The 27,939-nt window shown below is 41.1% G+C and overlaps 1 protein-coding gene across 1 annotated transcript; it reads left to right on the top strand.

Annotated features, from left to right (window-relative positions):
- Positions 1-596: 596 nt before the first annotated feature.
- Positions 597-25,121, top strand: LOC310735551 (AP-2 complex subunit alpha-2-like). The gene is made up of 23 exons (XM_083558328.1): positions 597-817; positions 4,140-4,208; positions 4,446-4,588; positions 5,326-5,519; positions 5,803-5,932; positions 11,358-11,459; positions 11,696-11,804; positions 14,220-14,370; positions 15,142-15,310; positions 15,771-15,908; positions 16,259-16,441; positions 17,129-17,226; positions 17,526-17,757; positions 17,978-18,151; positions 18,985-19,146; positions 19,496-19,671; positions 20,229-20,311; positions 20,734-20,817; positions 20,979-21,126; positions 21,260-21,376; positions 22,069-22,138; positions 22,375-22,509; positions 24,253-25,121. Exons 1-23 carry the CDS (start codon positions 751-753, stop codon positions 24,328-24,330), a joined length of 3,012 nt encoding a protein of 1,003 aa, XP_083414454.1. The 5' UTR covers positions 597-750; the 3' UTR covers positions 24,331-25,121.
- The last annotated feature ends 2,818 nt before the right edge of the window (positions 25,122-27,939 follow it).

Raw genomic sequence — 27,939 nt, 5'->3', positions numbered from 1 at the left:
TGTGTTGGTCCACCTTTTGCTGCTAAATAAATTCCAGACTTGTTGAGCTTGAACTTTTTTTAGCAATTTGACTTTAGTAGCTCATCTGTTGAATTAGACCACAAGGGCCCGCCTTCGCTCAATATGTACATCAATGAGCCTTGCCCACCCATGACCCTGTCACCGGTTCAACATTGTTCCTTCCATGAAGCATTTTTGATAGATGACTGACTGACCACTGCAGACCGGGAACAGCCCATGAGAGCTGCAGTTTTGGCGATATCAACTTTGAGGACATAATGTTTACTTGCTCCCTAATATATCCCACCCACTAACAGGTGCCATGATGAACAGATTATCTGTTAATTTCATCGGTCATAATGTTATGTCTGGTCGGTGTATTTCGGACTTAAATCTCTTGAAGTATGCTTAAGCTGGATAAAATCTATGCAAAAGTTTTAAATGAAATTTCCCTAACTTTATTAGTTATTATGTACTTCAGAAGCTGCTTATGTACTCTTTTTTTCTTAGTTATACAGTATATTAATTCACTTCACAACTTTCTGCTGTATTGCGGTACAACAGCGACCCCTGAAGGCCAAAGAGCGGTGAGAGTGAAAAAAAAAAAAGATCTCGCGCCGTGACACCGGAAATGTAGTAGAAGAAGAACGTCCGCAGCACCCAAGCTAATCTACCCTAGCCTAACTGTCCAGTCCTTGTTCAGGGGAAAATAACGGCCTCGGAGGCAAATAAAATAAGAAGGGAAGAAAAATGCCGGCGGTTTCTAAAGGAGACGGGATGCGCGGCCTCGCCGTTTTCATCTCGGACATCCGGAACTGTAAGTGCTAACGTGCTAACGCCCTGATTTCAGCTGCAACAGCCCCAGCTGGACAAAGTGAACTAGCGCGAGCGCTAACTGCTTCAGTTTAATTAAAATAATCATAACACACACACACACACACACACACACACACACACGACTCCAACTGTCTTTTAAGAATTTAACTGTGACTCTCTCGTAAAACCGTTTCAGTCCTACACGCTCCCAATGTTTCATATAATATTCATAATCATTCATACAAATCATGTGTTTGTTTATCCGTGTCAATTCTAAACAGTGTGTGTGTGTGTGTGTGTGTGTGTGTGAGAGAGAGAGAGAGAGAGAGAGAGAGAGATAGATAGATAGATAGATAGATAGATAGATAGATAGATAGATAGATAGATAGATAGATAGATAAACTGTCAGGTAGATAGATAGATAGATAGATAGATAGATAGATAGATAGATAGATAGATAGATAGATAAACTGTCAGGAAGATAGATAGATAGATAGATAGATAGATAGATAGATAGATAGATAGATAGATAGATAGATAAACTGTCAGATAGATAGATAGATAGATAGATAGATAGATAGATAGATAGATAGATAGATAGGTGTGGCTCTCTGGACACTTCATTCACTTCTTTCTCATTGTTGCGCTGTAGGATGAGGAAAGAAAACTGTCATTTTGTTTGTTTGTTTACTTTCAGACATTCTCCCCTGTCCTTCTCTACTGTCACTCTTTCTTGAATAAATTGTGTGTGTGTGGGGGGGGGGGGGTGTGTATATATATATGTATATATATATATATATATATATATATATATATATATATATATATGTATGTCAGTGGCAAGCCATGCAGTTCATACAGCTAGGCCTTCACTGATGTCCCATCTGAATCAATCCACCCCGAAAAACTATCAATTTTATGCTACAGCTATAGAAACATCCCATATTATACAGAAACACTGTATAATGGATCACTGCGTCACAGACGGGTGTCTCATACAGCGAGAATGAATGCCATTACTAAAGGAAGAAACCCACTGAACACGATAAAAAAAAAAAAAATAAATCTCCTTTCACTGCAGCCACAGCTGCACCACTCACATACATCATCTCTAGCAGAGGCAATATTAACCTTATAAAATGACCCTGAGTGTGTTAGATCTTCTAGGTGGGGCTCTCTGGACCCTTCATTCACTTCATTCTCATGCTTGTGTTGTAGGATAATGAAAGCAGGTCTTAAAATGAGGTGTAGACCCTCAAATAAACAAAACCACACGACATAAAATATAGCATATTACACGTCATAATTTATTTTACAAAAATCAATCAATGTTTAGGGAGAAAAAAAACACATTTTGACCACCTCTATGAAAGTTTTAGGAGTTTAGTGCTGGTCTGGAGCATACAGGTGTGTGTTAACACAAAGACAAAAGGCATCAGCAATTATGTTAGAGGAGCAGTTGTTGCTGCACGTCAGTCTGGGAAGGGTTATGAGGCCATTATCAAAGAATTTAATGTCCGTCATCCTACAGACATTTGATACTCTTTCCAGGAGTGGACGTCCCAGCAAATTCACGGCAAGGTCCTCCCATGCAATGCTCAAAGTAATTGTGACTTTACAAGCCTCAGTTAGCATGATAATTGTGAACGTTCATGACAGTACATTTAGAAAAAGACTGAACAAAAATGGTTTGTTTAAAAAGCCTCATCTCTCCGAAAAGAACAATGTCCTTTGGACAGATGAGACCAAAGAGGGGATGTTTGGTCGTAACGCGCAGTGCCGCATTTGGCAAAACCCAAACAAAGCATACAGTGGTACCTCGACATACGAGTGCCCTAACATACTAGTTTGCTTTGAAAAGCGAGCAAAAACTTGAGGTACGAGGTTGAGACGCCGCTGCTAGATGGCGAATCAAAGCCAGAAAGCGAATATTGTGACGAAAATTAAGATAATTAAACAAAAATGTTCTTCACTATAGATTTATTTTGCAATCCAGTTCATCCCATAGCAGTTGAATAGGATGTAGGTGCAGTAATTGGGCAGGCCATTCCATGATAGATAACACTGCAGTCAACTGTTTTCTCTTTAAATAATGCTTGGACGTATGCTTCAGGTCATTGTCTTGTGAAGTTGTTTCCAATTAGCCGGAGTCCAGATGGATTTGCATGGTGTTGGAAGTACGGAACGGTAGCCATGTTGGTTTAGTATTCCTTACGCCTAGATTGTCTAACATTCCCTGCTCCACAACAACTCCAAACCTCTCTGTCTCACAAAAGTTCTTCTGTTAGAGATCAAAATGCCACATTTTGACTACTCTGTCCACAGAACTGTCTTTCCATTTATTCACTGTTCATCTCTTGTGTTTTCTATATAAACAAAAGGAACATGAAAAAATATAAAACACTGGGTTTTTCCAAACTTCTGGCGTGCCCTGTAATCGTGTATTTTGCCACACCTTCTTTGATCTCTGTGTATAATTTTCTATCAACATCAGAACATCAGTTTTACAATAACGGCGACTAAATCAAGGAACTAAAATGACATGATTGCAAAACACAGTGAAACAGGAAGTGAGGATTGCCATAGACTGAAAGTTAGTTGTTTGAAACTATAAGGGGACAAATATGTATGTCCACACTTAATAGAGTCCCACCTCACCATAGCTGTTCTGCAGAGGAAAAGCTGAACAGTGATTGTTAAAGCTATTCATTTGTGTGCTTCCAGCCTTGTTTGGGGGAAAAACCACATGTGGAAGTGATGGTCAGAAGGGCACAGTTGTTGGAAGTGTTGTACTTCACCTGTGTCAGACTCTTCATTAGAAAAAGGAAGCTGGGGTCAAAGCTCAGGGTCAGCAATGTTACAGCATCCCTGAAGCACAGATGGTTAAGGGCCTTACTCAAGGGCCCCAAGAGTGGCAGCTTGGCGATACCAGGGCTTGAACCCCAGTCCTTCCGATCAGTAACTTGGAGCCTTAACCACTGTGCTACCACTTCCCTATTTGTTAAATATGTAACATTGGTGTGAAATTCAAAAAATAGAGTGAAATCTCAGGTGTGATACAGCATTCTCTAGAGCAGACAGGGTTAATCCTCTTGGTGGGGTTTGGGCTTGAACCTCTGACCTTCTCATCAGTAAACTAGATGGATGGGCTTCCACTGTTCCCTGCATTTATACTGTAAATATAGTTTATAAGTTTATTTGCAAATCCAACACAGTGTTATAAACTGACTTCATGATTAAGTGTGGAATAACATTTGCAAAGCACTCCAAAACTAGGAGTAGTATTATGGGATGCCTTCATCTCCATCTTTCTGTATTTACAGGTAAAAGTAAGGAGGCAGAGATTAAAAGAATAAACAAAGAGTTGGCTAACATCCGCTCCAAATTTAAAGGTATGTTCCTATATATATATATATATATATATATATATATATATATATATATATATATATATATATATATATATATATATATATATATATATATATATAAATAAATGTGTGTGTGTTTGTGTCTGAGTGTGTGTAAGTGAGAGAGAGAAGATTGATGATTGTGTTCAAATTCTTATTATAAGTGAACATGGCATCTGTTTTATCACGTGTTAACGTTCCGGTGTTGCGTGTGTTTAGGAGATAAAGCTCTGGATGGCTACAGTAAGAAGAAATACGTGTGTAAGCTGCTGTTTATTTTCCTATTGGGCCATGACATCGACTTTGGCCACATGGAGGCAGTGAACCTTCTCAGCTCCAACAAATACACGGAGAAACAGATTGTAAGTGCTACAAGAGGACCTGCTGGTCACAGATTTCCTCCTTCGTGGTATTTAAACCACCAAAAAAGTTGTAACATCCCTTGCACAATATTTTAACTGACACAGTAATCTGGAATTCTGGTCATACTTGCAGTTGTATCACCAAACATGAAATAATCCAAACAAGTATTAGGCTTCTTATTGAAATGTGTACAATGCACATATTTCAGTTTGGATATCAATCGTAGTCAAACAGGTTTGAAGGTAGCGAGGCTTTTTAAGTGAACTGTAATCTCTCTGAAATTTTCAATCACGTCCATCAGCCCTACTGCAGAGAAGAAAAGCTTTTGGAGTGGAGTTGAACCTGATCCAGATGCTCCTGTTGAAAGTCAGAAGGAAAGTCAGTGGAATGAGACGCCTCAGTGTTTTACAGGTTGAATAAAACAATGTGCTAAATTGTCACAGTGTGAGGGTTAGAGGTTGAGGTTGGGCTTATAGAAGGAATCAGATCAGATTTAGGTCCTCCTTCTGCATATTTGGTTTTGCAGAAAAGAACATTAAACATTAAAAAAAAAAAAAAGGTTAAATATTGAAGGCTTCATAAAGAATGTATTAGATTGTGTTATTGAGTCTAAAGAGTCTAAAATGTACTGTTATTTTGTGTAAGAATTGTTATTTGACATGATGATGACAGCAGATTGAAGTCCTGTTTAATGAAGTTTCTCTTCCTGTGTGGTTTCTGTCCTGTGGTGTTTCAGGGCTACCTGTTTATCTCAGTGCTGGTAAACAGCAACAGTGATCTCATCCGCCTCATCAACAACGCCATCAAGAATGACCTGAGCAGCAGGAACCCCACCTTCATGAACCTGGCACTGCATTGCATCGCCAACGTGGGCAGCAGAGAGATGGCTGAGGCGTTCGCTTCCGAGGTGCCGCGCATCCTGGTGGCAGGGTGAGAGATCTCCCTATACTGCACTTTAATGGACTGCGCAATTTTTCTTATATATAAATCTATAACGTCGACGTTTTACCGAATTATGAATTAAGAATCTATTTAATTCCTCACAATTCAGTTTAATTCAGTGAAATTCAGTGTAATTAGTCACTTTATTACAAGAATAATGGAAGTATTTTATCATGTGTTGAATGAAATTTTAAGCAAATCGAGAGAAAGGGACCACATCTGACCAATTTATTTATTGAATTCGTTATTTATTTGTATATTTATTTTCCAGAGACACAATGGACAGTGTGAAGCAGAGTGCAGCTCTGTGTTTGTTACGACTCAACCGGACGTCTCCCGATCTGATCCCCATGGGCGAGTGGACGTCCCGTGTGGTGCATCTTCTCAATGATCAGCACTTGGTATCTTTTTTTACACATTTCACACACATTTACATATCAGTCATTTCCTATGCCTTCATCAATCGATACGATTTGAATGCAGCGACAGTTATGAAAATATGACGCATATTTTAACCACCAAAAATTCTATAAGCATTAGATGTATGTTTTTCAGTTAATTGCAACTTTCTGGTACATCTTATTGTTTCAGATGTTTTTGTGTGAACATCTTTCAAATAATTTTCCACACATTTATAGATTTGGGAGAAGTACATTTTATGGCTTCTGTAAAGCTTTTTGTTCCTGCGGTGTTCATGGCATTTATCCTTTAGACATTTTGCCATTATCTGCGGGAATTGTGAACTAAATCACAGCGTGATGGGGTTTATAAACTGTTTTAATGGAAAAGGAACCAAATAACAACACAGGGTTTTAATGCATGACTAGGAGCTAAAGTATACAGAACACTACTGTTGTATCTGTTATATACAAATTTATTGTGTGGGAAAAGTTTTTTTTTTTTTTGCTTCACACTTTTCATTTAGATAAAATAGTATAATGAAAACAAAAATATCTTAGCTTTTTATATATATATATATACAGTGGGTACGGAAAGTATTCAGACCCCCTTAAATTTTTCACTTTTTGTTATATTGCAGCCATTTGCTAAAATCATTTAAGTTCATTTATTTTCCTCATGAATGTACACATAGCACCCCATACTGACAGAAAAACAGAGATTTGTTGACCTTTTTGCAGATTTATTAAAAAAGAAAAACTGAAATATCACTTGGTCCTAAGTATTCAGACCCTTTGCTGTGACACTCATATATTTAACTCAGGTGCTCTCCATTTCTTCTGATCATCCTTGAGATGGTTCTACACCTTCATTTGAGTCCAGAAATTTTTGATTATACTGATTGGACTTGATTAGGAAAGCCACACACCTGTTTATATAAGACCTTCCAGATCACAATGCATGTCAGAGCAAATGAGAATCATTAAGGTCAAAGGAACTGCCTGAAGAGCTCAGAGACAGAATTGTGGCAAGGCACAGATCTGGCCAAAGTTCCAAAAAAATTTTTGCTGCACTTAAGGTTCCTAAGAGCACAGTGGCCTCCATAATCCTCAAATGGAAGACGTTTGGGACGACCAGAACCATTCCTAGAGCTGGCCGACCGGCCAAACTGAGCTATCGGGGGAGAAGAGCCTTGGTGAGAGAGGTAAAGAAGAACCCAAAGATCACTGTGGCTGAGCTCCAGAGATGCAGTCGGGAGATGGGAGAAAGTTGTAGAAAGTCAACCATCACTGCAGCCCTTCACCAGTGGGGCTTTATAGCAGAGTGGCCCGACGGAAGCCTCTCCTCAGTGCAGGACACATAAAAAACCCGCATGGAGTTCTCCAAGATGGTGAGAAATAAGATTCTCTGGTCTGATGAGACCAAGATAGAACTTTTTGGCCTTAATTCTAAGCGGTATGTGTGGAGAAAACCAGGCACTGCTCATCACCTGTCCAGTACAGTCTCAACAATGAAGCATGGTGGTGGCAGCATCATGCTGTGGGGGTGTTTTTTAGCTGCAGGGACAGGACGACTGGTTGCAATCAAGGGAAAGATGAATGCGGCCAAGCACAGGGATATCCTGGACGAAAACCTTCTCCAGAGTGCTCTGGACCTCAGACTGGGCCAAAGGTTTACCTTCCAACAAGACAATGACCCTAAGCACACAGCTAAAATAACGATGGAGTGGCTTCACAACAACTCTGTGACTGTTCTTGAATGGCCCAGCCAGAGCAATGACTTAAACCCAATTGAGCATCTCTGGAGAGACCTAAAAATAGCTGTCCACCAACGTTTACCGTCCAACCTGACAGAACTGGAGAGGACCTGCAAGGAGGAATGGCAGAGGATCCCTGAATCCAGGTGTGAAAAACTTGTTGCATCCTTCCCAAAAAGACTCATGGCTGTATTAGATCAAAAGGGGGCTTCTACTAAATACTGAGCAAAGGGTCTGAATACTTAGGACCATGTGATATTTTAGTTTTTCTTTTTTAATAAATCTGCAACAGTGTCAACAATTCTGTGTTTTTCTGTCAATATAGGGTGCTATGTGTACATTAATGAGGAAAAGAAAAAACTTTCTTTCGGCTTCTCCCGTTAGGGGTCGCCACAGCGGATCCTCCGCACGTTTGATTTGGCACATGTTTTACGCTGGATGCCCTTCCTAACGCAACCCTCCCCAATTTATCCGGGCTTGGGACCGGCACTAAGAGTGGCTGGGGATGGTTCCCTGACCGGGAATCGAACCCGGGTCGCAGCGGTGGGAGCGCTGCATCTTAACCACTAGACCACCAGGGGACCACATTAATGAGGAAAAGAAATGAACTTAAATGATTTTAGCAAATGGCTGCAAAATAAAAAAAGAGTGAAAAATTTAAGGGGGTCTGAATACTTTCCGTACCCACTGTATGTATATATATATATATATATATATATATATATATATATATATATATATATATATATATATATATATATATGAAAAAATACATATTCAATTAAATAGATAAATAGAATACTTTGCCCAGATGTTTTTTTTTTTTTTTTTGCCCAAATTTAACTTTTACCCCACTGGTCTCATCTAATACCTCCAGCACTCGTCTTCCACCACAAGCCCCCCGGCCCTCATCTAACACCACCAGCCCACCAGCCCTCATCTAACACCACCAGCCCTCATCTAGCACCACCAGCCCTCATCTAACACCACCAGCCACCAGCCCTCATCTAACACCACCAGCCCTCATCTAACACCACCAGCCCTCATCTAACACCACCAGCCCACCGACCATCATCTAACACCACTAGCCCACCAATCCTCATCTAACACCACCAGCCCACCAACCCTCATCTAACACCACCAGCCCACCGGCCCTGATCTAAAACCCACCGGCCCTGATCTAAAACCCACCAGCCCTGATCTAACACCACCAGCCCTGATCTAACACCACCAGCCCTGATCTAACACCACCAGCCCTGATCTAACACCACCTGCCCTGATCTAACACCACCTGCCCTGATCTAACACCACCAGCCCACCGGCCCTGATCTAACACCACCAGCCCACCGGCCCTGATCTAACACCACCAGCCCACCGGCCCTGATCTAACACCACCAGCCCACCGGCCCTGATCTAACACCACCAGCCCTGATCTAACACCACCGGCCCTTATCTAACACCACCGGCCCTGATCTAACACCACCTGCCCACCGGCACTTATCTAACACCACCAGCCCTGATCTAACACTACCAGCCTTCATTTAACACCACCAGCCCTGATCTAACACCGCCAGCCCTGATCTAACACCACCAGCCCACCGGCCCTGATCTAACACCACCAGCCCACCGGCCCTCATCTAACACCACCAGCCCACCGGCCCTGATCTAACACCACCAGCCCACCGGCCCTCATCTAACACCACCAGCCCACCGGCCCTCATCTAACACCACCAGCCCACCGGCCCTCATCTAACACCACCAGCCCACCGGCCCTCATCTAACACCACCAGCCCTCCGGCCCTGATCTAACACCACCAGCCCTGATCTAACACCACCAGCCCTGATCTAACACCACTAGCCCTGATCTAACACCACCAGCCCACCGACCATCATCTAACACCACCAGCCCTCATCTAACACCACCAGCCCACCAGCCCTGATCTAACACCACCAGCCCTCATCTTACACCACCAGCCCTCATCTTACACCACCAGCCCTCATCTTACACCACCAGCCCTCATCTTACACCACCAGCCCTCATCTAACACCACCAGCCCACCGACCATCATCTAACTCCACCAGCCCTCATCTAACACCACCAGCCCACCAGCCCTGATCTAACACCACCAGCCCTGATCTAACACCACCAGCCCTGATCTTACACCACCAGCCCTGATCTTACACCACCAGCCCTGATCTTACACCACCAGCCCTCATCTAACACCACCAGCCCACCAGCCCTGATCTAACACCACCAGCCCTGATCTAACACCACCAGCCCTGATCTAACACCACCAGCCCTGATCTAACACCACCAGCCCTGATCTAACACCACCAGCCCACCGGCCCTGATCTAACACCACCAGCCCTGATCTAACACAACCAGCCCTGATCTAACACCACCAGCCCTGATCTAACACCACCAGCCCTGATCTAACACCACCAGCCCACCAGCCCTCATCTAACACCACCAGCCCACCAGCCCTCATCTAACACCACCAGCCCACCAGCCCTCATCTAACACCTCCAGCCCACCAGCCCTGATCTAACACCACCAGCCCTGATCTAACACCACCAGCCCTGATCTAACACCACCAGCCCTGATCTAACACCACCAGCTCTCTTATAACACCACCAGCCCTCATCTAACACCACCAGCCCACCGCCCATCATCTAACACCACCAGCCCTGATCTAACACCACCAGCCCACCAGCCCTGATCTAACACCACCAGCCCTGATCTAACACCACCAGCCCTGATCTAACACCACCAGCCCTGATCTAACACCACCAGCCCACCGGCCCTGATCTAACACCACCAGCCCTCATCTAACACCACCAGCCCTCATCTAACACCACCAGCCCTCATCTAACACCACCAGCCCTCATCTAACACCACCAGCCCTCATCTAACACCACCAGCCCTCATCTAACACCACCAGCCCACCGGCCCTCATCTAACACCACCAGCCCACCGGCCCTCATCTAACACCACCAGCCCACCGGCCCTGATCTAACACCACCAGCCCTGATCTAACACCACCAGCCCTCATCTAACACCACCAGCCCTCATCTAACACCACCAGCCCACCGGCCCTCATCTAACACCGCCAGCCCACCGGCCCTCATCTAACACCGCCAGCCCACCGGCCCTGATCTAACACCGCCAGCCCACCGGCCCTGATCTAACACCGCCGGCCCTGATCTAACACCGCCGGCCCTGATCTAACACCACCGGCCCTGATCTAACACCACCGGCCCTGATCTAACACCACCAGCCCTGATCTTACACCACCAGCCCTCATCTAACACCACCAGCCCACCGACTCTCTTCTAACACCACCAGCCCTCATCTAACATCACCAGATCACTGACCCTTATCTAATATCACCAGCCCACTGGCTCTTGTCTAACACTTCCAGCCCTTAAAAACCACTGGCCTAACACCACTGACCCTCATCTAATACCTTGAGCGTGTTATTTTATGTATAATAACACACACAATCCATGAACAATGGGAGTGTCTGAGAGCATTATCCCAAGCTGCATTCTTCTGTTTAATTTATTCATTTTTACAGTTTTACTTGATTTTGTTCATCAGTCCCTCTTCTGTCTGTCTAATAACAGGATGAGATTAGACATTGATAATGAGGTTAATGTCCTTTTCTCAGGGAGTCGTGACGGCAGCGACAAGTCTCATCATAACTCTGGCTCAGAAGAACCCAGACGACTTTAAGACGGCCGTGTCTCTGGCTGTGGCGAGACTCAGCAGGGTAAGCACATCAGTCCATCACATCCACTACGCCAAATGACATCTTTAAAAATGCATCAAGTTCATTTACAACAGAAAATTGTATTTATATCCAGCAATTCAATGTCTCGTCATGCTTGTTAAAAAAAAAAAAAGTGTTAAATGTGACATTTTACATGTAGATGAGGGGTGTTGAGGTTTTGTCAGTTTACATAGTACCCAAAAGACTCAAAAAAATGATTTTACTTTCATCCTCAGATCGTCACCTCAGCCTCCACAGACCTGCAGGACTACACGTATTATTTTGTAGCAGCGCCTTGGCTGTCAGTCAAACTGCTCCGCCTACTGCAGTGTTATCCACCGCCAGGTAGGTGTGTGTGCGCATGCACGCATGTTAGTATTAATTACAGACCTATTACATGCATGTTATTAATAAATGTTATCCTTGTAATGAAACCCATTAGAATTTCTGGACATAGGTACATTTTTCCTGATGTCTCCATCTCCGTGTTTAAAATGTGGGATGGGGTAAAAATGTAGTAGGGTTAATTTTAAACTTCTTTGACTATACTTCTTCGGAGCCGCCAGGAAGGAGGAAAAGAGGAAGGCCAAAGAGAAGGTTTATGGATGTGGTGAGGGAAGACATGCAGGTAGTTGGTTTGAAAGAGGCAGATGTAGAGGACAGAGGGGTATGGATACAGAAGATCCGCTGTGGCGACCACTAATGAGAGAAGCTGAAAAAAGAAGACTATACTTCCTCAAAAATCTTAGCTATACAATTGAATACTCAATGCTGTGTGCCAATCAAATGTTGACTTCTGGGGTTGTGGTAAAAGCCAAAAAGCAGATCTAGCACTAAGAGTGCACTAGCAGTCTAACACTAAAACAGCTTGGCTTCTGTGTGATTGTATACACGTTTGTACATCCCTTTCATGAACATTACACAATCCGTGCCGTGACGGTGACTCACTGACTAGAACATTTCTACATTACTGCAGGTCTTTTGCTTTTTATATCCATATTTTTTCTACTAGAGTAGAATGTGAGGCATTATTAATGCAAAATTGAGATCAAGTATGTTATTGGGAAAGACTTTGGTCAGGCCAATACATAAATATAAATAAATATCAATCTAAATTCTGGAAAACCAAAATATTTGCATATACTGATTTCGGATAAGATTTCCACAAAAACATGCACATGTACGTACTCACTATATTTATAATCATCATCACCCAATGTTGTTCTTTCCATATTAAAAACTTGTTCCATAACCGTGTGGCATTGAAAACCAGTTAGACCAAAAACGCATTTAATTATTTATTCATTTTACTTTAACGTCTGATCAATCAGCTCAGTTTCTACACCCAGTCACTGGACTCTTGTGCTGCATTAACCTTACGACGGAAATCCTATGAAGTCGTCAACTATGTTCTTCACTTGTGCAGAATAAATAAGCTATTTAAAGCCTACGATACAGCAGATGGGTGAATTCTTGAATCAGATTGGCCAGGAGGTGCGCAGTATTTCTATATAATAGCACGGCTCGGGCAGTAGCTTTAACACGAATGACAGGATTTTATCAACATGCTCGTTCTAATATGTTGTTGCTGCTATAGCAACAGAGAACGCACCACATAATCTAGCATTAATAAGTTCGCATAAAATTTGTCGTACATTTTGGTTTCGAATTTCCTCCTGTGCTGCTTATCCTTACGTAAGTGCTTTCGTGCTGTATTTCACACCGCCAGGACATTCCGATATCTGTGTTGTCATTTGCTTAATTAATCACAAATGAGGAAAACGGCATGTTCCCTCTTGCTAATGGGTTCAGAAGGCTGAAGCAGCGCGTCACTTGGACTGGCTCCCAATTGTGCTCTTCTCCTGCAGTCGTTGCTGCCTGCTAATATTAGGGGAGAAAATCAGACAGCTCATCCATTAACCTCGTTTTATTAGAAAGTTGCTAGTGCAAGACGTTCACTCGATTCATTATGGTGAGGTCATATGAGTGGAAATGTGGCACTGTCTACACCGTTACAGCACCACATCTTCATCATGCTGGATCTCTGTCTACTCCACATTGTTGTATATAGTGTTACACACTGAGGCTCAGTTGTGCAACGTTTTACAAAAATAAAACAGAAATAAGCAAAAACACAGAACAGTCACACAACAGTGACAAAATAATAACCTTAAAGGAACAGAACAGACTTGGGAATTAGATTGAGGAACTTAAGACTGAGGACGTTTTTTTTTTTGTCCAAATGAACAAATAAACAGTGTACCTCTACTTTAATCTCAGTGTTCTCGTAAGAGAGCCTTTTACTTTATCAAATGCCCTTGATTTTAGTGTGATTAATAAATTAGTCTACTGATTATGTTCACTAATCACCACTGCAGGAGGAGTCCACTAGTCAGGTGGTGGAAAAAACAGTAGTGAGTTAGACAGTAAAGAAAGCAGACTATATTATTGTTCAGGAAATATTTCAGACTAGATTTTTAGTCCCAGTCTGAGAATGTAGTGCCTTTAAACAGTGGACTGTGGCACACATTTTGTAATTATTTTTAATTTATTAAATAAAATTAATTAAAGTCACTGTTGATGATGTTTATCATTATTTAGTATTTGCTTTAACTGAGGGACTAGACTGAGGGAAGCAGAATTCAGTAGTAGTGGCACTTAGAATTGTTCTGTATTGTTTGTATATACATAAATATGCATTGATGTTTGTATGACCTTTTCATCATACATCGAATGAAAGTTGAATGTAAATGGTTTCAGAGGATGCAGCGATTCGTGGACGCCTAACCGAGTGCCTGGAGACAGTTTTGAACAAAGCCCAGGAGCCTCCCAAATCCAAGAAAGTGCAGCACTCCAACGCCAAGAATGCAGTGCTGTTCGAGGCCATCAGTCTCATCATCCATCACGACAGGTTAATGCTTTTTCCTTCACACGCACTTACATTTTTATCGGCGCAGGTCTAATTTTCATTTAAACTGCTCATCCTTCTTCTCACACTCTTGCTTTCTATCTTGTCTCACATTTCATCTACGGTATATTCCTCACTGTCTTTCACTACCTTCGTTGTTGTTTTTTTTTGTTGTTGTTGTTGTAAATCAGGCTTGATTAATATTTCATAAAGCTACTGGTGGTCTCTATAAAAATCCCACCGATGAAGTTTAATCTAGTTTAATTTAAAGTCATAATTTACATTTACAGTTTAACAGAGTTTAAGGGTTGTGGATCGTTCACATTATATTAGGGGGTAAAGGGTGTTAATTACTTGGTTCATTGCTATTATAAAATTTTTGTTTATATTTATATATTTCAGGAAGATTATACCAATCATGTTTTTTTTATGTTTATTAGAAAACAGTAGATTGTGCTGCTTATCATTGCTGATACAACCAAATCAACCAATAATTTTAGCTATCTGTATCTGTCGAATTGTTCTAGACCATTCTTGCCCTTCTAGCTCTGCTCCTAGCTCTACTTTTGGCAATGATCATTTTAGCAATCGAATTAGTACTTTTACTTGAACTGCAAGAAAATATATGGTCTGCTATTGTTGTCCATCGTCCACGAGGTTGGACATTTGCTGTTCTACTTAATGTAGTTATGAGCAATAGTTATGAACTGCTATGAGTGCCCTGTTATAATATTTTCTGCATCTCTCTCACTCTCTCTATCTCTCTACCTCTAGTGAGCCGACCCTGCTGGTGCGCGCCTGTAATCAGTTGGGCCAGTTCCTTCAGCACAGAGAGACAAACCTGCGCTATCTGGCACTGGAGAGCATGTGCACTCTGGCGAGTTCAGAGTTTTCCCATGAGGCTGTCAAAACCCACATTGACACTGTAATCAATGCACTAAAGGTAAACTCTTAGAGGTGATAAAGGTATTTCCCATAGAACTGCTGAGCTGCTGTGCTAAAAATGGGCCTTCACTAGCAACTAACTGCTAGTCGATTAATCTGGCAGCTTTACAAGTTGATATTGTCAGCATACAATTTTGAAAATGCACATGGTGCTTAGTCCTATTAAAAACAGAAACAAGGTGCAGTGCAGAAGAACATTGCTGAACAGTAAATTACAGGAGGGACGTGCATCACAGCACCATGAAATCTAAATATTTGTTTTCATCAGAGACTGACTTAATGTCTTAAAGTACATCTACCACACCTGTTACAAGCATCACACTCATTCAGCAGTGATGGTGGTGCTACAGTGCTGAAAATAATATCTATATCCCGTATGGTAGTTACAGCCGATGTGGTCAAATGCACAGTTATTATATCCACAGTGATCTAAACTGAAACTGTGTGTGTATGTGCAGACTGAGCGTGATGTGAGTGTGAGGCAGCGTGCGGTGGATCTCCTCTATGCCATGTGCGACCGCAGCAACGCCAAACAAATTGTCGCGGAGATGCTCAGCTACCTGGAGACCGCCGATTACTCGATCAGAGAAGAGATTGTAAGTTTGTGCAGAATCTCCTCCTCCTCTTTTTCACTAAGTGATCGTGTATAGATTTACAATTCCCCACACAGAGTGAACATCAGCAGAAGTGCTACATACACTATATGGAGAAATGTTTTATGTGGTTCTTTCCCAAACTGTTCCCAAACTGAATTATAAGAGCAAACTGAAACTAGATGTGGAATGGGATGCTGAAAAAGCACATGCCATACTTATTACTTTTGCCAATAAAGTGTAGTTTGTTTGTGGAGAGAAAAACATCTTGTGCTTCTTATCCAAATTAAATGTGCTTTTTCAAACTATTGTTTCTTTTTTTTTTTTTATCTTGACATGTTCTCCTGCCTCAGGTGTTGAAAGTGGCCATCCTGGCTGAAAAGTATGCAGTGGATTACACGTGGTACGTAGACACCATCCTGAACCTGATCCGCATTGCCGGGGATTACGTGAGTGAGGAAGTGTGGTACCGAGTCATTCAGATCGTCATTAACCGAGACGACGTGCAGGGATATGCCGCAAAAACCGTGTTTGAGGTATCGCTCGCACTTGCTCTCCCACTGGTTTCCATGCATGTGACACTTCTTTGAATTCTCCTCTGTGTAATGGAGCTGTGCTTCTGTTTCACCATGTGTGAAACTCTTCAGCTTTAATGCCAATTAGTCTTCTGCAACTCTTCCCTCTTTTATAAAGCTTCCATCTGTAGCTGTTACCTTATACAGGACGACTTAGATTTATCTCATTTATACAACGGATCAGTTGAGGAATAAGGGCCTTGCTGAAGGGCCCAGAGTAGTGAAGCCAGGATTGAATTTATGTCAAACATCTTAACCACTGAGCTACCACTTCCCTCATCTACTTGAGCAGATTTTTAGTGTTTAATGATTGTGTTCAGCTAAACGATTCCGTTGTTAATACTGACTAATTAAAAGGTGTCCATTGATTTTTCAAAACGTACTAAAAGCTCAGAGCAAATCTTTTATCATGTCCACTGTGACACCCCTCGCCCATGCTGAGGCATTTCATTTACACACAAATGACTTATAGAATTTTAGACAAGACACACTCAACTCTCCAAAAGCTTGATTGTTTGGGTGCTCTAAACCTTTTCCATGTGTCATCCCTCTATAGACAAGCATAACCTCCATCCTGTATCTTGCACCTCTTACAATTTCTAATAATAACCAACATCAGTTCTTTTTATCTGTTTGTGTCCTCCACAGGCCCTGCAAGCTCCAGCCTGCCATGAAAACCTGGTGAAAGTGGGCGGATACATTCTGGGCGAGTTTGGAAATCTTATTGCCGGAGACCCGCGCTCCAGGTAGTTTTAACCATATTTCTGCAATGTGTCAATTTGCATCTTTATTCAGCATTTTTGAAACTTGACATGGAGCTGGATTTAGGTCACATCAGGATTTACAGCCTTTACTGAACTTCCAAAAGCCTCAGGGTGTTTGTTAGGATAGTAGAAAGTTGTTGGCTGTGTGTGGTGTGGGGAAGAAACCAAAACGCATTTGACTGCAACAATGCTCGAAGGTTCTCTCACTAGAGTGCACAAAATTAAGAAATACTGTATCAATCTCTCTATAATCTTTTGTTTTTGTCCCTCTTTCTTTTCAGTCCACTGATTCAGTTTAACCTTCTCCACTCGAAGTTCCACTTGTGTTCGGTTCCCACCCGGGCTCTGCTCCTTTCAGCTTATGTCAAGTTCATTAACCTTTTCCCTGAGGTGAAGGGCACCATACAAGAGGTGCTGCGGTCAGACAGTCAGCTGCGTAATGCCGATGTGGAGCTGCAGCAGCGTGCTGTCGAATACCTGCGCCTTAGCTGCATCGCTAGCACTGATATACTGGTACGACCCTCAAAACACGGTTAAAGCTGGACTAGTGGTCTTTCCGAATAAATTGACATTTTCTTATCTTTATGAATTTCATGAACCAAAATTTAAGTTATTAATCACTGCTAAAGCTTGAGTAGGTTTCAGCACACACACACACACACACACACACTGTTAACACTGTAAAATCTATAGTTGAATTTCCTGCATGGTTTTTCTATTAAATTTGTAAAAGGCCACAGTGTTGGAAGAGATGCCGCCTTTCCCCGAAAGAGAATCCTCCATCTTGGCCAAGCTGAAGAAGAAGAAGGGATCAGGAACTGTTTCTGAGACAGATGACAGTCGAAAGGAGCGCAATGCTAACGTGAACGGGAACAGCGATCCCACCACGGCCAGCACAAATGCAAAGGTGGGCGTCTTCATGTTCAGAGTCTGCTTTGGCTCCAGGTTGAACATATTTGGTCCTGTAAAACTGTGGTCTTTTACCATGTGTACATATTTCAGTGTCTATTCTACAGCACAAGGTTCATGTGTATGGTCAAGGCCAGATAGATCCTTTATCTAAATTCAAAAAAATATCCAAAAAGTAGTATTAACTATGAAGTAATGTAGTGTAACTGACATTCCACACATTTGGTCTGAAGTAATATAAGATCACTAATATGTATATTAAGTATAAATATGTGTGTATTGTTTACATTAAGTTATAAAGAAAGAGAGATAGCAGCACGGCACTACTCTAGCAATAAATTGGAAAACGTACTGCTTTACTACTAGAGCTGAAAAATTCAGTCTAGAAAGAGAATCCAGTGGTTTTATTAATAAGGGATTTCTATTTTGTTTTTAAGAGCAAGAGAGTTAGTATATAAGCATTCATAAGCTTTAGATTATCTTAAATAAATGGTGTTCATGTTTATTTAATAGAAAAAATCTCAGGAACATTATGAATTGTATTGCATGTAGCGCTTTTAACAGTAGACATTGCCCCAAAACGCAGCTTTGCAGAAATAAATGGGTAATAAAATAAGAATTTGTCAGTCCTTATATGATCATCCCTTATAGTTTATCCCTTGATTTATATTTTCTTTTCTTCAGCTGTATTTTTATACTCGAGACTACCACCATCTTGTCTAATGCGGATTGTGTTGATTTTTTTTATGTTTTTGTTAATGATGCGTCTTCTGCATCAACATTTCAGTATCATTCTCCTTCATGTTGTTCTTTTTTCTCGGTACTCCTCAGCCTTCTCCTCCATCTTTTGCTTATGAAGCTTTGGCTAAAGCCACACCCCCAATCAACAGGCCACGCCCAGTTCCCATCTCCTCCACTCTGAACACGCCTCTTACCCCTTTATCACTTCAGGCGTGTGCACTTCAGACTTCCGCCGTTGCTGCTTTCTATCAGGTCCCTGCATGGTGTGGGGTTTCAGTGTGTGATTCCTAACAGACACTGTGTTTTAAATATTAGGGAATCCTTGCTTTTGTATCAAGATCCAGTGTTCACTTTGTTTTTAAACTTGTTTAAAGAAAATAACTGAATGTGCGTGTCTTCTGTGATTTTTGTTAGAACAGTTGTGTTTCTGTATAATTCATGGCTTTTCTAGGGATATATTAATGTAAAAAAAAAAAACAAGGTCAAATCCAGTGACCATTAAACCCTTTGTAAACTGCTTATCTTTAGCAACGTCACCTGTATGTCAGAAATCTGCAGATGAATGTGGGAACAAACAAAATGTTCATGTAAATTCTTTCAGGTGAACTCCTCTCCTCCTTCTGACCTTCTAAATTTGGGAAACAGCACCACTTTGAACTCTGCCAGTCCTCCGGTGGCCTCCAGCACAGGCAGCCTGCTGGTGGATGTGTTCTCCGAAAACCAGCCTGCTGCTAGTTTTAGTTCCCCTACAACGATCATCGAAGATAACCTCTCACGGTGAGCTCCAATCCCAGATTCAGTGGTTCTTTAATACAGATGATGTCATTTCCATCCAATTATTTGGGTAAGGACAATAATTGCCATGAACATTTTTTTGTACTCGTGTCAATCAGTTAATAAGCTTAACAATAATGAATAAGTTGTCTGGTTCCCCTCAAGGTTTCTTCCTCCTTTCATCCTCACCTCTGGTTTGCTCATTAGGGATAAGCCCATAAGGACTAATATATGAATTTAAAATGCAATCAATTTATTTCTGTAAAGCTGTTTTGGGACATTGTCTACCGTTAAAAATGCTATACAAATAAAACTGAATTGAAATTATCACACAGTACAAACCAACCATAATGAACTGCATTTCACTTCAGCTGGCAAATGATCCTCTGTGAAGGTCCTGTTTAAATCTTTAACAAACTTTATATAATGATTTATTTTGTGTAATTATATACACTGTGTATATAGTTTTTCATTGTTAGTTCAATATGTATGAGTGAGTGACCGACCGACCGACCGACCGACCGACCCAGTTGCTGAAAAGTATTTTTGTGCGCTTTCAGGTTTGTTTGTAAGAATAACGGGGTCCTGTACGAGAATCAGCTGCTGCAGATTGGCCTGAAGTCTGAATTCAGACAGAACCTGGGTATGTGCCTTGAACCTCTTAACCACATGCACATTATTTGATTATCCTCGTATCCTATTAAGTTCATCTTTAATCATACAGTTTTATGCTTTTATAATCAAACGCACCAAAACAGTACTCGGTAATCTTTTCTATTTTTTTATATATTCATTGCAGAATGTGAGTTTTGTAAGCTTTGGGCTAGCATGTGCTTGCATGTCATAGTTATGAATGTTTGATGCAAGGTGCAAGATACAGATCTCCCAGATTTCCTAGTTAGTCTGCAGACAGCATTTTCTCTCTCTCTTTCTCTATCTGTGTGTGTGTGTGTGTGTGTGTGTGTCTGTGTACGCGTGCGTGTGTGTGTGTGCGCGTGCGTGCGTGCGTGTGGCTAGGTGTTGATGACATTTCTGAGATAACGTTATGTTCCGGTGAAATTTTAGGCCGCATGTACGTGTTTTATGGAAACAAAACTTCAACGCAGTTTGTGAATTTCTCCTCCTCTGTGGTGTGCCATGGTGCCCTCAGTAATGATATCCTTTTTTTAATTATTTATTAAGTGAATAAATAATGTATTACTGGATTGCAGTAAAATTGCATGGATATCAGTTATATACTCTTGTTGAAATCCACAATCTCGTAACTGTCTTGGGACATCTGTACACTAGGTGGCGATGTATGTCTGTAGTTGTGTCCTTAATCGCGCATTTACAGCTGAATGTTCACACAAAAGCCTCCGATCCTGTGATAGATGGAGGAGCTCAGCTCCAGCAGATCCTCAACATCGAGTGCTTATCCGACTTTGTAGAAGCTCCAGTGCTCAATATACATTTCAGGTGGGTGTGTTCCTCAACATACGCCCGATCGTTTCACTAATCATCAGCGTATGTACACTATAAGCTGGAGACAGTAGCTAAAGGATATTTAAACTAAAACCGTGTAAATTGTAAAGCTCTGTTGCTCTTACAGGTATGGAGGCAGCATGCAGAACATCTCAGTTCGTCTTCCCATCACTCTCAACAAGTTCTTCCAACCCACGGAGATGACGTCTCAAGAGTTCTTTCAGCGCTGGAAGCAGCTCAGCATGTATGTAATCGTGAACGTTCCACATTATACAGCAGTATGTAGTAATTTTGGGATCTAGTGAATAAAACTTATTTCTTTTTTTATTTCTTAGTTTCTTATTTCATCCAAGACTGTAATGAGGATCAGCTCAGCATTATTCTAGACTCTCTTCTACAGCATTCCTCACTTCTACTCGGGCCATGTGAATGTTTCTGTTCTTTGGCTATTTTCGGTCTAATAAGAAGAATAATTGAAATGGCATTGATCCGATGCCCACTGTTAGTAAACCAGTAAAAAGATATAATGGATCGTGCTTCAGAGAAAACATACTGAATATTGGATCCTGGAACAAACAGCTGACTGGACATGGTTGAGCTATGATACTTTAGGATAAGCCATGATAAGAATGAAAAGCTGTATCCAATAAGGGGGCATATTAGGACCCCAAAAAACACCAGAAAAGTACTTTCCCTGACTAATAAACGTTAGCAAAGATTGATTTTTACGTCGTTTTCTCACCGACTGTCACACTAATGTGCATGAAATTTCCGTTTCTGCACATTTCCTAATTTAAAACATTACTGTTGCCTGGAACAATTTTTTCGACCACATTGTTTCCATGTGATTTGTTCACCATGGCTGTCCCATTTAGGTGGCAATTATTTAGGAAATAAAACTAATTTTTGTTTCTTGTATCAATTGTTTTCCTGCAGTCCTCAGCAGGAGGTGCAAAAGATCTTCAAGGCAAAGCATTCCATGGACACGGAGATCACTAAGGCTAAGGTGACTGCGCAATCAGGAAAAGCATGACTAGACTTCTGTTCACTTGAAGGTTTTCTTGGGTGTTTATTGGACCAAACAAAAAAAGTCATCACTTCTCATTGCTGCTTCATGTGCGCTGTTGATTAATCTGCATGCTTCAAGCGTCATTACAGCTGTGTTCATTTTTCATTCTGACTAGCATGTGTGTGTGTGTGTGTGTGTGTGTGTGTGTGTGTGTGTGTGTGTGTGTGTGATAGATTATCGGCTTCGGAACAGCGCTGCTTGAAGGAGTAGACCCGAATCCTTCTAATTATGTTGGAGCTGGTGTCATACACACAAAGACGATACAAGTCGGCTGTCTGCTGAGATTAGAACCCAACACGCAAGCAGAGGTGAATAATCACACTGTAGCACACACAAACTCACATACACACATAAGCAAAGGTACACAATCAGTAACACACATACAAGCACAGTTAAATACTCAAACACATACAAGCACAGGTAAGAGAAGCTGAAGCTTGGGTGTCTGACTGAATCAGTCTCAGTGTTCTTAAGGTTTGTGGGATCCTCCAGCACCTTTTTAATTTGAGCCTTTAACAAGACGAGGTACCAGAGCTGTAAAAGGCACATGAGATCCACAGGAGATGTTGTAAAGGGAACTAATCAACACCTATGTGGAGTAATGCAGGAAAAACCATGTGCTCACCAGTGTGGCCAAGATGCAAGAGGTGGTGGTCTATTGGTGGAAGAAGACCATAACTAGCCCCAAAAACATCATGGGTCAAGACTCTGGGCTGGATGACTCCATTAGATTCCTTTGTGTCTCAACAAGGTTGATTAGAAGGTCAACTTAGTGGCTATGTACTGGATAGGAATGGCCAGACTACAGTCCGTAGAAGCTCAGTTTTCATTTTCTGTTTGCAGATTCCTGCTACCATTCAGAATTCTGTCTGTCCACATTGTAAAAATAAAAACTGAATGCAATGATTTGCATATATAATTAATCCATATTGCATTCACACTAGAACATAACAACATATCAGATGTTTCAACTGAATAATTGGATCCATTTTATAGAATAAATAAGGCAATTTTAAATTTGATGGCATCATCATGTCTCAAAAATGTTGGAATGGGGCAATTAAAGGATGGAGAACCCCTAGACGAACATTTACCTACTAATTAGTAAAAAGAATATCTTCGAGAGCAAAGTAAAGACAGGGAGAAGTTCACTAATTTGCACAAAACTGTGTCTACAACTTGTGGAAAGATTTCAGAATAGTGTTAATGTCAAATTGCAAAGACTTAGAACATCCAATCATGTACAGTATGTCTTATCATCAAAATATTTCTGCAAAATATAATAGCTGGTCTTCAGGCCCTCAGGCGGCAACTGCTTTGAAAACAGGTTTGGTTCTGTAATGGAAATTAGTGCATGGGATCAGAAACACTTTAGTGTCATCTCAAAGGAAGAGTGTAAATAAGGGAGAAATAAGGGAGACTGGCAAACGTTCACCAAGCAGAGCTTTCTTTATTTACTCTTATTTTTTACCCCAGCTCTTTCCTATCCAGTACTCACCCACCGCCTTTCTCAGGCGTCTTTCAGTTTTCAGTCACCGTTCCGTCACCCTTCCACTCGAATCTTCTTGGTGGCTCCCCCATTGTGGCATCCACTCATTAGGGATAAACTTAAAATGCCAAGGAACAAACTTATACTTTTTAACCTCTTTATCTCTGTATAGATCCTTTGAGACAATGTCCATTGTTAAAAGCGCAAAAAAAACCAAAAAAACAATTATAATTCAAGTGCCATTTATTGTCATTTCAACCATTTGCCATAAAAAGCTAACTAGAACATACTTACACTTATAAACCTACACTTATAAAGAACATCTTACTCATTTTTATCATCACATTATCTGTGTAAAGCTGCTTTGAGACAATGTTCATTGTTAAAAGTGCTATACAAATAAAAATGAATTGAACATGTAAAAGAGTTCACACACACACACACACACACACACACACACACACACACACACACACACATGTGCAAACAATAACACAAGCGCAGGTAAATAATCAGGGCGGTAATTGACCTTGACCCTCTTTCTGTCTTCTTTCCTGTCCAGATGTACCGGCTGACGCTGAGGACTAGCCGGGACACCGTGTCTCAGAGGCTGTGCGAGCTGCTTTCAGAACAGTTCTAATGCAGCTTTATCCCATCAGGCCTTGCTAGGCGATGAGGACAGTCCTTCATTTCCTCCGTGCGAGCGTGTGCACACTCCTGCTCTTCCCTGACACACTCCTCCTGGTGGTCTGATGTAGCTGATTTCTCATCTCTCTTTCTCTCTATACATCAATATTAATCCTGTGTACAGTGTAAATGTCCCAATGAAACTTTTATTTTTTACTCCCATATATAAGTGACCTTTTCTCCCCAACATTTAGCTCGACTAAACCATGTCTGCCTAAATCAGGCCTATTATTTTTTTTTATTTTCTACCATTTTGTTATACCATACCAAATGCAGACAGAAACAAATGCGTATTAAAAGTAAAGGGGACGGGAATAACATAGCTGGACAGAACTCCATCCTGCCTTATGTGAATCACTGAATTGAATCCAGTCGCTGAAACAAGTGCCTTGGACTAGAACAGATGGAACTCCAGAGTCTGAGTTCTGGAGAGGAGATATTTCAGTATTTTGTTGATCTCATGTGTAGAATTCTCAGGGGACGATAGTTTTATTCTTCTTCTGAAGCCTCAACGGCAGATCCATAAGCATAAATCAGTAACAAGTGCTTTGAAAATGATGTATTAAAAGTGCTTGAAAGAAAAAAAAAAAGAAACACGGTTTGGCCACTGCCAGTTCTCCATGTGCCTTCAACTTGTGTGTCCTGTCTGACTGTGCGTCTGTTGTCTGCATCTGAGCGCATGCTCTACTCCCAATTTTCACATGGGTTTTCTGCCAATTAAACTACAATGTGACACTCGTACAATCTGCTGAGGTTTTTTTTTATCTCTCCAGTTAAGAACCAGAGCTGTTTTCTCTTTCAATTTGCTTAAGTTAAATGTGCACGATGTCCCCATACACCACATTTATAGTAAACCAGATCAGACAAAGGTGTTGGATTCTGCTTCTTTTGTACTGCACTAAAGCAGTAAGGCTTAGTATAAGAAACTTACAGATATCAATTTATAATTTTATAAACTTTCATAATCATCGCATTCACCCGAATTGAGCTGTTTAGCATGTAGTAGTATATATTAGCGGTAGCATGTAGTTTCTGGCACTGTTCTATACACAGTTATCTAGTGAGTGAAAGCATGACACCAACATTTGATTTGAAATGAAATATTTAATGAGAATATTAGCAGTCATTATTTCATAAATCGAACATCAAGCATCACTTACTACTCTCTTTACAAAGTTGTATGTTTAACATAAAAAAAAGAAAGAAAAAAGTGACATTCACAAAAGTATTAGAAAAGCCTTTTTTTTTTTTTTTTATCATTTTTCTTCTCATGAGCGTATGTTGATGAACAGTAAACTGTAAAGCGTGCTTCTGACACGTTTGCATTTAGTGACACGCACAAAACTCCATTTCAGTGCACAAACTGCAGAAAACGTAAAATAAACAATTAGGGTGAAGTCTGAAAGACAAAAGCAGTAGTTTTACATCGAGATTTTATATCTGCAGGTGCCTCTCCATCAATTAGAATATCATTAAAAAAGTTTATTTATTTTATTAATGCAATACAAAAAGTGAAACTCGTATATTATATAGATTCATCACACACAGACTGATATATTCCAAGTGTTTATTTCTTTCAATTTTGATGATTATGGCTTACAGCTAATGAAAACCCAAAACAGTATCTTAGACCATTTAATAAAATAAAATAAAATGTTGGAAAAGTATGAACATGTACAGACCTTAATACTCCTTTTGCATGAATTACTGGAGTGGCATGTGAGGCGATCGGCCTGTGACGCTGCTGACATTATGGCAGTTGCTCCCAGGATGCTCTGATAGCGGCCTTCAGCTCTTCTACTTCTTCTGGGTCTGGTGTCTCATATCTTCCTCTTTATAATTCTCAATTGGGTTTAGGTCAGGTAAGTTTGCTGGCCAATCGAGCACATGGGTACCATGGTCCTTAAACAAGGTATTAGTAATTTTGCCAGTGTGGGCAGGTGCCAAGTCCTGCTGGAAAATGAAATCAGCATCTCCATAAAGCTGGTCAGCAGAGGGAAGCATGAGGTGCTCTAAAACGTCCTAGTAGACTGCTGTGCTGACCTTGGACCTGATAAAATACAGTGGACCAACACCAGCAGATGACATGACTCCCCAAACCACCACTGACTGTGACACCACTAACTTTACACTGGACCTTCAGCAACTTGGAATCTGTGCCTCTCCTTTCTCTCTTTTTCCAGACTCTGGGACCAAAATGGGGCAAAATTATATTTCCTTTCATCTGAAAAGACGACTTTGGCCCACTGACCAACAGTCCAGTCCTTTTTGTCCTTTGCCCAGGTAAGACACCTCTGACGTTGTCTCTGGTTCAGGAGAGGCTTGACACAAGGAATGCATCAGTCGTTGCCCATGGATATGTCTGTGCATGGAGGCTCTTGAAGCACTGACTCCAGCTGCAGTCTACTCCTTGTGAATCTCCCCAGATTCTTAAATGGGCTTCATTTCACCTTTTTCTACCACATTTTGTCTTCCATCCAACTGTCCATTAATGTGCTTGGATACAGCACTCTGAACAGCAGCTTCTTTAGCAATGACCTTTTGTGTCTTGCCCTCCATGTGCAGGGTGTCAATGATCGTCTTCTGGACAACTGTCAAGTCAGCAGGTTTCCACCATGATTGTGTAGCCTGAACCAGATGAGACACCATTTAAAAGCTCAGGAAACCTTTGCAGGTGTTTGTAGTTAAATAAATGACGAGTCTCCAATATTGAACTTTTCCACAATATTAACATTTTCTGAGATACTGAATTTTGGGTTTCCATCAGCTGTAAGCCAAAATCATCAAATGAAAATGAATAAAAACTTATATCTCATGAATCTATAGAATATACAAGTTTTACTTTTTGTATTGAATTATTAAAATAACTTTTGAATGATTCCCGTGGGCTCACCACCTGCAGGAGGGACCGTAAGGGACGGTGCTGTGAGGATTGGGCAGCAGTCGAAGGCAGGGGCCTGCTTAGACTGCTGCCCCCGCGACCCGAATTACGGATAAGCGGGAGAAAATGAATGAATGAATGAACTTTTGAATGATATTCTAATTTATTGAGATGCACCTGTGTGTATATATACGCTAGGGATGTGCATCTCAATAACTGAGGCATCTCAATGCATAGCTAACGATAAGATACATATAAAGCAGCTACCGATGCGATACGACTCACCCCATTACGATGCAGTGTGATTCGATTCGATTCAACACTATGTGATTCAATGCTGGAAAAACATATAATGCTATGCAATTCAATATTACACAAATAAATCACATTTATTTCTTTGGTTCAGACAGACAGCAAATCATAAATGTACCTAAAAATAAAAAGTGCCTTCTGACTTCTAAGGCATGGCCCTTTTACAATCAGGCCTGACCAGATGTTCTTTTCCTGTTCTGTCTCCAGAAAGATGCAGCTCTACCTCTGCCATGTTAATCTGTATTCTATGTGACTCTCAGGACACGCCACAGTGTTGTGATACGCCGTATTCACGTAGCACCAGTGGTTCTGAGAGAACGCGCTCGAGAAACAGTTTAGTGAGGAGAAATTAATCTACATATAAAATAT

This window comes from Silurus aristotelis (genome assembly GCF_946808225.1).
Source record: "Silurus aristotelis genome assembly, chromosome: 13".
NCBI lineage: Eukaryota > Metazoa > Chordata > Actinopteri > Siluriformes > Siluridae > Silurus > Silurus aristotelis.
This window is presented reverse-complemented; position numbering and strand designations above follow the sequence as displayed.